Raw genomic sequence first — 10464 nt, forward strand, 5'->3', positions numbered from 1 at the left:
GCCTGTTGTGATATCAGACCTGCCAACTCTTATGATTTTGCCGTAAGTCTTAAGAAAATTACCCTTAAAATACAGACTTACGGCATACTGGCAAAAACTACAGAAAAATGATCTTTGCAAGAAAATCTGGATACTTGGTGCATCCTAGTTTTATTTGGATCTGGGTTTCATTTTAGTTTTAGTGAAAATAGTCAGGGAACCAGACAAACTTTACACCAGTACCCCAAGCACTTTAAACTGCACCTGTTTGTTCATGCGAAGCATCTGCATGATCAAACTGTTGATTATAGCCAATTTGGGTATGTCTCGTGGCGGGAGATATAATTGCCATTGTCATGTGAAATGGAAAATAATTTCCAAGAATTATGTCGAGTCAAGAGATAGCAACAGTCCTTTGAACTACATAGGGTTTGGAACTAGAGTTTGTGCAACTGTACTAGTGGTAAATAAAGTCTGTGCGTACTTTACAAACTTTTGAGTTGAACATATTGTTTATCGTCGATGCATCAAACTTTTAATTGCGTTTTCCAGCTTTACAAAAGCAGTTTTTGATATTTTGTTACACTTGACTGAAAACTGATCAATCTTACAGAAAGAAATCAACTGCCTTACTGAGACTGACTCGTCGGGGTTGGCAGGTCTGTGATATATTGAATTTATTCTTCCATATTTTCTAAGTAAGTTGGGTATATTAATTTGGACTGGTCTATCCATTCATTCCACTTTCATTTCCCTCCACATTAACTCCCTTAATTATTTCGGACCTTAAGTACAAGTCTTATGAAAACTAGTTTAATTGTCTGTCCTAAGATGGGAATTAAAAAAAGATTCTTAAGAAATAGTTGGGATGAGCGAGTTTAAAATAAAGTTTGAACTTAAAAAAAAAACTAAAAAATATTTGTAAAAACTTCGGGATGCCACCACAAGTTTTGAACTTGCAACGCCATGTTTTTTCAGCAGGGATACCAGAAAGACAAATAATTGCCTGTCCTAGGATGGGAGTGATAAAAGAAAATTTCAACATAACAATACAAAGAAAATAAAAAATATAGTAAATTGGGATGAGCAATTTTAAAAGAAAGTTTGAATATAATTTTTTTTTTAAAGTGGAAAAAATAAGGGAAGGTGCCATGAGTTTTGAACTCACAACCTCATGTTTGACAGTTGGATTGCTGACCCAAGAACGGGAGTTCGAACATAAAATAACAAAAATTTGTTTTAAAAAGTTGGGATGAGTGAGCTTAAAAGAAAGTTTGAACCTGAAAATACCCCAAAAAGGGGGGGGAATGGGATACTTAGATGAGTTTCGAACTTGCAGCCTCTTGTTTAGCAAGCAGGATACAGAGAAAGACTGAAGACAAATCTAAGTGTTTATATATATGATGACTCTTAAAATATGGACTAAAAGCAAAAATCACGGAATTATGATTGTTGTAGTGAAATGTGGATAATTGCTTCTCCATGTTGATTTGGATCCAGGTTTCATATTAGATGTAGTAGACTTGGTTAGGGTACCAGACTGCCCTTACGATAGTACCTCTGAGGCTTTAAACTGCACACAATGTTTTCGTGCAAGATGTTCACATTATCAAGCTATTGCTTATAGAATTTTCAAAAAGTGGCATCCAACAAGTGATACATGTTCAAAACAAAAGAGAAAGCCTTTTGAAAAGTGTTTATAGTTAATAAAGAAGAATATAAAGGAATATTCAGATTCTTGGCAGAGAAGCAGAAAGGACAACAAGTACGTCTGTCGGGAGACCTGCTAACTCTTACGATTTTGCTGTAAGTCTTACAAAAATTACCCTTAAAATACGGACTTGCATACTAGCAAAAACTATGGAAAAATTATATCATTGCCAAAAAATCGGGATAATTGGTTCATCCGTGTTTTATTTGGATCTGGGTTTCATCTTAGAATTAGTAAAATAGTCAGGGAACCAGACTAGCTTTACAAAAGTACCCCAGATGCTTTAAACTGCACCTATTTGTTCATTTGAAGCATCTGCATGATCAAACTGTTGATTATAGAATTTTTCAAAATGGCATCCAGAAAGCGATGCATGTTTATGGGGAAAATAAGCTTCTAGAAAAGTGATACTAGATAACACAGAAGAATAAAAAGGATTACTCAGATTTTTGTGAATAAAAGCTGGAAATAAAACTGGTAAGAAAATTGGACATCACGTGTCAATTTGAGTATGTCTCGTGGCGGGAGATCTGATTGCCATCGTCTTGTGAAATGGAAAAGAATTTCTAAGAATTATATCGAGTTGAGAGATAGTAACAAGCCGTTGAGCTGCATAGGGTTTGGAACTAGAGTTTGTGCAACTGTACTAGTGGTAAATTAAGTCCACACGTACTTTACAAACTTTTCAGTTGAACATAATGTTAATCATCGATGCGTCAAACTTTTAATTACGTTTTCCAGCTTTACAATAGCAGTTATTGATATTTTGTTTCACCTTACTGAAAACTGGTCAATCTTATGGGAAAAAATCAACTGCCTTACTGTGACGGACTCATCAGGGTTGGCAGGTCTGTACAGTATTGGACACATGTTGATTAGAACAGTTTTCAATAAGATGTAACAAACTATCATGTACTGCTAATGTATTGTTGGAAAACATGCATTACAAAATTCAGAAATTATATTTTAGACTGGTACAGTGACAGTAAACAAAATGTTCAACTAAAAGTTTGTAAAGTACATTTAAACTGTAATTGCCTCCAGTGCAGTTGTATAAAATGTAGTTCCAAATCCTATGGAATTCAATGGGTTCTGTTCCTCTCTCATTGAGATCAAATTCTTGGATTTTCTTCTTTCAATTTCACATGACAATGGCAGTTATACCTCCTACCATGAAACATACCTGCTAAATTTTAAAGGAGTACCTCTGATGCTTCAGTCTGCCCATGGTTTTCATGCAAAATGCCTGCTGTTGCTTATAGCGTTTTCTCTGAATGTTGTCCAAAAATCAGAACAAATTGAAAACAAAAGGAAGAATAACCTCATAACAGGTTCAAGCAGTAAATAAAAAAATAAGGTAAATTTCAGTTATTGAAAAATGCAGGAAAAATCAACAGGTATGTTTATTGGACATCATGTTGTGTTGATTTGAGTACATCTTGTGGCAGAAGAGATGATTGCCTTTGGCATGTGAAATTTAACAAAAAGCTATATAAAAAAATCTTGGGGTTGGCAGGTCAGGATTTGTGGACAAAAGATTTTGTGTTTCTCTAAATTGTATCCATTTATCAGCCACGTGCTGTCCCTAGACCAGATCTCACACGAGACTTGAAGCTGCCACATGTTAGGAGACAGCCAAGGCCATTGCTGGGGAAAGGGGACATAACTCCCTCAGCCTCTACCTATTTGCATAACGTATTTTGACTGTATTGCAAATACAGCAAAAAAAACCTAAGTTTTGGAATAAATACATTTCTTCAATAATACTTATAGTATCATAATCAAGGTTCACCTATGCAAGCTCTTCTTGCTGTTGCATTTCTGGAAGAGTATGCACATCCACTCCAGTAGCAACTAATGATTGATGGAATTTGATGCCAGCCCCTCTTTCCATTGGTAGACCACACTTGTCTGACTTACGTCTCAGCATACAGGAGACAATGTTATACATCAGCTGCTAATACAAACCAAAATGATGCTGTAAACGTATTCTTTATTTTGTGAGGTCTGGGTATGTGGGGATGTATATGTGTTTTAATTCGGTCAAAGAAACACAGCTTACTCAACAATTTTTTTTCCTGAACCTACTTTACACCATTTATATTGAAATAATTATTGCTTTCTGACTAATATGCCATACTTTTTTCCAAGTGCATTTTATTTTGTCATTTTCTTTTCAGAGATCTGAAATTAGATAATATATTGTTGGATTCCGAAGGTCATTGTAAGATAGCAGATTTTGGTATGTGTAAAGAAGGGATGTTGGAAGGCAGGCTAACCCAAACATTTTGTGGTACACCAGATTATATTGCTCCAGAGGTAGGTGTCATTGACTTTTAGATTCTCAAAGTCAGGAATGAAATAATTAAAAAAAATGCTTGTTAAATGTTAAAGTGTGAGAATGAAATTTTTATGTTTTGTTTGACGGTCAAAAATCACAACTGTTATAGAAGTTTCAAAAGATAAGTTGTACAAGTCATAGTATCAATCTGTTTTCTGTCAAAAACTGACGACTTAAAAAGCTTGGGAGGTTTAAGATTTTGTTGTTTTTATTTCTTGCCTTCCTTTCATTGTTTTGAAATCAATCTGTTTTCAGCAGATTTGACACATTTACACAAGGAATTGTGTAAGAGACTGGATGGTAAGATGGGTTAGTAATCAGGGTCATAAAAGACAGCATTTAATATGGACAATGCTGTTAAGTGGGAAAGATGAAATATTTGTCTTTTCAGGAAGACTGAATTTGGGAGGTAGTGAAGTTTATTTTGCTGAATTTAACTTGATTGTGAAAGTGTTCTCGGAGAAATGCAGTTTACTGATTTCCTATCACATGTAATAACTAGGTAGATGTTACCTAATTTCTCAGGTTAATTGAATACTCATTTAGATATTACCTTGTACACAGAATGGGAGATCTTGTGAGCACCTGTCTCCCAACAACTCAACATATTATTACCCATCTCTTTCACACAGCTAGCATAAGAGTTACACTGTTGTAGAAATGCTTCTGTATCATGGTATGTAATCTTTCTTACAGATCTTGCAAGAGTTAGAATATGATGCCTCGGTTGACTGGTGGGCATTGGGAGTTCTCATGTATGAGATGATGGCAGGACAGCCCCCTTTTGAGGCCGACAATGAAGATGATTTGTTTGAATCTATACTTCATGATGATGTTTTATATCCGGTGTGGTTAAGCAAAGAAGCAGTATCGATTCTCAAAGGGGTACAATGAAGACTTGTATTAATCATTTTATTTTTACATCTTTATGAACCTTGCCCGACGGTCATAAATGTGTGAGTTTTTAATCTCAGATAATAAACTTGAGACTGTGTAAGAAGAATTTCTTTTCGAAATATGTGAAAATAACTTCCTTGTAATCTCTTTGTTGTGGTGGTGGGTTGGGTTATGTTGAGGTTAGTCATGTACACACAAACGCATGCATACACACGTGAAAAACAAAGCACAGACACGCACAAAATCAACAAAGTTTACTATTTTAAGGAAACTGAACCACTGGATAAAAGAATTCTGTCTGTTCAAGTACTAAAGCTTAAGATTTGTATGATCTCCATGGCATGGCTTTTCTAGTTAATACATGTAGTTGCTACCTGTCATTGGCAATCGATTTTGGAAGTTGAACCTAAGTGATGGTATGTGCTTACATCATTTTTATTAATGTTGTAGGTAAGAGTATTTTGAGATATATAAGACACTGTAGGTAAAGAATAAAGTTTGAAAAATATTTTTTAAACACTCATGAAATATTTTATAAGCAGCAAAATAATTTCCTTCATATAGAGGTTTAATTCCGAAAATGTTTTCATTAGAAAAGTACCACCAGGTGTCGGAGCATGTGGTTTTCATTAGAAAAGTACCACCAGGTGTCAGAGCATGTGGTTTTCATTAGAAAAGTACCACCAGGTGTCAAAGCATATGGTTAGAAAAGTACCACCAGGCATCAAAGCATATGGTTAGAAAACTACCACCAAGTGCCAAAGGATATGGTTAGAAAAGTACCACCAGGTGTCAAAGCATATAGTTAGAAAAGTACCACCAGGTGTCAAAGCATATGGTTAGAAAAGTACCTCTAGGTGCCAAAGCATATGGTTAGAAAAGTACCTCCAAGTGTTAACACATTAACACCTGGAGGATTTTGTCGTTTTCGCCTGAAATTCGAGTTGGAAACACGTTTTGAAAGCTATTTCTGAATAGATTTGAAAACACCAAAATCCCAGGTGATCTTTCAATAACATACTGTCTAGTTGTGTTAGAAACATCGTTTTTCATGGGCTATTTGGCTCGTGTTTGAGCAGAAGGGTAAAAGTTGGAGTTCTTTTTTTTTCTTTTCTTTTTTTTGGGTGCTAAACAGAGCCATTAATTTTGTATCGTGACCACTCTTTATTCCAAATGCCCATCTTATCCTACATTTTGCAAAGATTCATCTGTCTGTTTGCAGTTCATACTGGTTTGCCTTAGATCTGAGACCAAAAAGTCTAAAATCCAGACACAAATTCGGATTCTGACCACAGTTGAATTTTGGGTAGAAAAAAATTGGGGTCCAAAAAATGAGGTCATTCCCTCTGTATTTTGTAGTGCAACTAGATATTCCAGATTATCGGGTATCATTGTAGAGCTACATCTGTCTACCTTTCTATAATACCACCCACTTTAGTGTATCATGCATGACCATGACTCTACAGAGCTTGGCAGTAGGCTACTACCTCCTGCCACATTAACTTGTTGCTTGGGGTTAATGTGTTAAAGCATATGGTTAGAAAATTACCACAAGTGTCAAAGCATATGGTTCGAAAATTACCACCAAGTGTCAAAGCATATGGTTAGAAAATTACCACCATGTGTCAAAGCATATGGTTAGAAAATTACCACCATGTGTCAAAGCATATGGTTAGAAAAGTACCACCAAGTGTCAAAGCATATGATTAGAAAAGTACCACCAAGTGTCAAAGCATATGGTTAGAAAATTACCACCATGTGTCAAAGCATATGGTTAGAAAAGTACCACCAAGTGTCAAAGCATATGGTTAGAAAATTACCACTGAGTGACTAAGCATATGGTTAGAAAAAGATCTCAGACAAACAAGAGGGAGGAAACTCAGGATAGGACTTGGTTGATTTAAGGCAAATGATCAGATTTACACTATGGTTACTGTGATCAAGGCCAGGTATCAAGGAATGACCTTGTCACCATTTTGGATCACTTTACTCTATTTGATTTTATGTGATGATGTAAATTTGACCATTGGTACTTCATTATACATTTTAGTTCATGACAAAGAACCCAGCCAAGAGACTGGGCTGTGTGAAGGCTCACGGTGCGGAGAAGGCAATTCTCAACCATCCATTCTTCCATGAGAAAATTGACTGGGAGGCATTGGAGCAGAAACGAGTCAAACCCTCATTCAAACCTAAAATTGTAAGTATGGCATTTTGTATATTGTCCATTGTAATTTAATTACTTGGTCTAGGGTAACAGATGGCATAAGGTTAGCTATCCAGTTGCTAGCAATCTGATTATGAGTATGGCAGATTCATCCTTCAACTTATCTCATAATTTGTTAGTTGCTGCATCTCATACACAGCTGTATTAATGGAATAGTTTGCATTTCAGTTATACACAACTTTGTCTTAATGGAATAGTTTGCATCTCTATTGTACACAGCTTTATTGTAATGAAATTGTTTGCATCTCAATCACACACAGCCATGTCTTATTGGAATAGTTTGTATTTCAGTCACACACAGTTTTGTCTTATTGGAATAGTTGGCATCTCAGTCACACACAGTTTTGTCTTATTGGAATAATTTATATTTCGATCACAGTTTTGTCTCATTGGAATAATTTGTATTTCAGTCACACTCAGTTTTGTCTTATTGGAATAAATTGTATTTCAATCATACTCATGTCTTATTGGAATAGTCTGTTGTTGTTGTTGTTGTTATGGGATTTAACGCCATTTTTCAGCACATGATAGGCTATGCATGGTGGCCAGTATTAATGGTGGAGGAATATCCTGGGAAAACCCCAGGAAGAACCACCGACCCACGAGAAGCTACTGGCAAGCTTTCTCACATACCCACATTGGCCGAATCCTAGACTTGAACCCACACAGACAGAGGTGAGATGGCAGTGATCTCTAACGGAGAGTGCTTAAGACCACTCGGGGCCCCGGAATAGTTTGTATTTCAATCACACACAGTTTAATCTTATTGGAATAGTTTGTATTTCAATCACACACAGTTTTGTCTTATTAACAGTGGCATTGACAATGGATTTTCTTTTAAATGTTTATTGCAGTATTTAGGTTAATGAAAATATCACACTATCCACACTTTCTGAAGAAGCTGAAAACCAACCTAACTGACCTTGTGGTTACTGCATGCCATCTTGTATTTTATTGAGCTTATGAATGCAGAGACATGTACAAAAGCAAGTGAATTTTGACCAGACTTTGTATTTAGCTGCATTCTATTAAACAAGTTGTTAGTCAGTACTTGGACATTGATTTTAAGGTCAATAGTTCTTGTTTTGGATTTCAGCCATACTTGTAAACAGCAGTATGAAATGTATGAATGGATTTTAACATATAACCCAATTTGTGGATATTTACCTTGAATGATACAACTAAGATATCTTTGTTTCTATTTGCCTGCCATAAGGTTCAGCCTCTTTTGTTATCTTGTCCATTCATCTGTTAATTATTTCATTTCTGCACAATGACTCAAGTTACCTACCATTTGCCATTACCAAACTTTGTGGATGGCTTGTGTTGGGTAAGAAAGAACATCTACAGATTTCAGGATCATAAGGTCTGAGGTCAAGGTCATTGACTGAAAGAAGAAAATAGTGTCCAGACCATAACTAGAGTTCTCAGACTTTGTGGATGGCTTGAATGAAGCCAACCCATTTCAGGTTCAGGAGATCAAAGGTCAAGGCTACTGTGACAGAAGGAATACACATAGTTTCTGCACAACAACATTATATCTATATCACATACTGGAGCCAAGCATTGTTAATGGTTTGCTACTGGTTTGCCCATGGGGTAAGGAAGATGCCTATAAATACTGGGGTTAAAAGATCTACAGCCAAGGTCACTTTGACTGGAAGAAGAAAAATGGATTATGCAAAATAACATTAATCCTGTATCACATATCTGGACCAAACATTGTGGGTGGCTTACACTTACATAAGCAAACCTAGAATGTGGTTAAATCTTTACATTTCTGGGAACATTTCAGTGGTTTTCTATCCATAATACAAGTTCAAGGTCAAATCCATGATAAAGAATGTTGTACAGCTCTTACAGGTATGGGGTGAACATGTTAACTAAAACATAATTTGTTACCAGATTTGGTGTGTTGGAGTTTCTCAAGAATATGAGAGATAGTTTCAATATTCAACATTTAAACAGCAGAAACTGTCTTCTTTTGGATTCCTGGAAATTCTTTTTGGCCAGCAGAGCATTGGCCTCTTCAGGGGACTATTGTTGCATTTAGTTCGTGACCAAATATTTTCACCTCCTGTATACATACTGTTACACCTATAATCATTAAACTGTATAGGTATTTATCTTGATAAATTGTATACATTCATCACAAAAGTGACCATCTTGGATGCACTTTGACCCTTTTTTTGCATTCCACTGACTTGGGTTCAGTTTCAAACACTGTTTATACTAGTATCAACATACTTCATTATTGTATGCACGACTCTGTTAGTACCATACCTTTACAGCCATGATCATGTCTTTTACTTCTGAAGCATGATGAGGATATGCATGTCTGAGTACTATGCCTTCATCTCAAATAAAGTCACTATGACCCATATTTCTTGCATCATTGACTTTAGATTAAAGAAAATTGTTTTAACATTTAATGCTTGAATCATTAAAGTAGCTGAATGTATAAATTTTTAATAATACTACACCCATATGAATAAAGGTCACCATGACCAACATTTTACTTTTTACTGGTTTAGGTTAAGTTTTTGCATTTAGCTCATGACCTTGTACCTTTTTGAACATATATACATACCTACCTACATACCTACCTACATACCTACCTACATACATACATACATACACACACACACACACACAAACACACATACATATACATGCACACAAACACACATACATACACATGCACACATACACACACATACATACATGCATACACACACATACATACATACATACATACACGCACATACATACACACACAGACATGCATACATGTATACATGCATACATACCTATGTACGTACCGTATATACATACAAACACACACACACACATACCTACCTACCTATGTATGTACCGTACATACATACATACATACATATGCATACATACACACACACACACATAGAGTGTATCCCCTAGGGGTGCAAGACTGAGAGTCAAAAATCACATTGGTGTCAAAACTGGGGGTCAGACTGAGTTAAAAACAAACTTTGGTATCAAAACTGGGGTCAAATTAAAAATTTGGGGGTCTCTGAAGTGCAAATGAGGGTAAAGGGAAACACTGCATACATGCATGCATACATACATACATGCATACATACATACATACATACATGTGATTTAGTAACATGGGTTAAGTATTTGTGTTTAGTTAATGAATATGTAGATTCTTATAGGTTTTATACATTTTTGTCATTGTGTTAGGTTACCCATGATTATATATTCTACATGTGAAGGAGTATTGGATTTATATGAATGTAGTGCATACTTTCATTTGTCATGGCCAAA

At 35.7% G+C, this 10464-nt stretch overlaps 1 protein-coding gene across 4 annotated transcripts in view; it reads left to right on the plus strand.

Moving 5' to 3' along the window:
* Positions 1-10464, plus strand: part of LOC149804774 (calcium-independent protein kinase C-like) — a 105899-nt gene that overhangs the window by 76787 nt on the left and 18648 nt on the right. For all 4 annotated transcript variants that reach the window (XR_016416619.1, XR_016416618.1, XR_016416620.1 and 1 more), the window contains exons 12-14: positions 3871-4009; positions 4728-4916; positions 6979-7128. Coding sequence is in view for 1 of the 4 variants with exons in the window: in XM_089944363.1 (XP_089800489.1) it covers positions 3871-4009; positions 4728-4916; positions 6979-7128 (478 nt within the window). In the remaining 3 variants the exon portion in view is untranslated. The remainder of the gene's footprint in view (positions 1-3870; positions 4010-4727; positions 4917-6978; positions 7129-10464) is intronic.

This window comes from Sinohyriopsis cumingii, chromosome 2 (assembly GCF_028554795.1).
Source record: "Sinohyriopsis cumingii isolate HCF-2022 chromosome 2, ASM2855479v2, whole genome shotgun sequence".
Classification (NCBI taxonomy): domain Eukaryota; kingdom Metazoa; phylum Mollusca; class Bivalvia; order Unionida; family Unionidae; genus Sinohyriopsis; species Sinohyriopsis cumingii.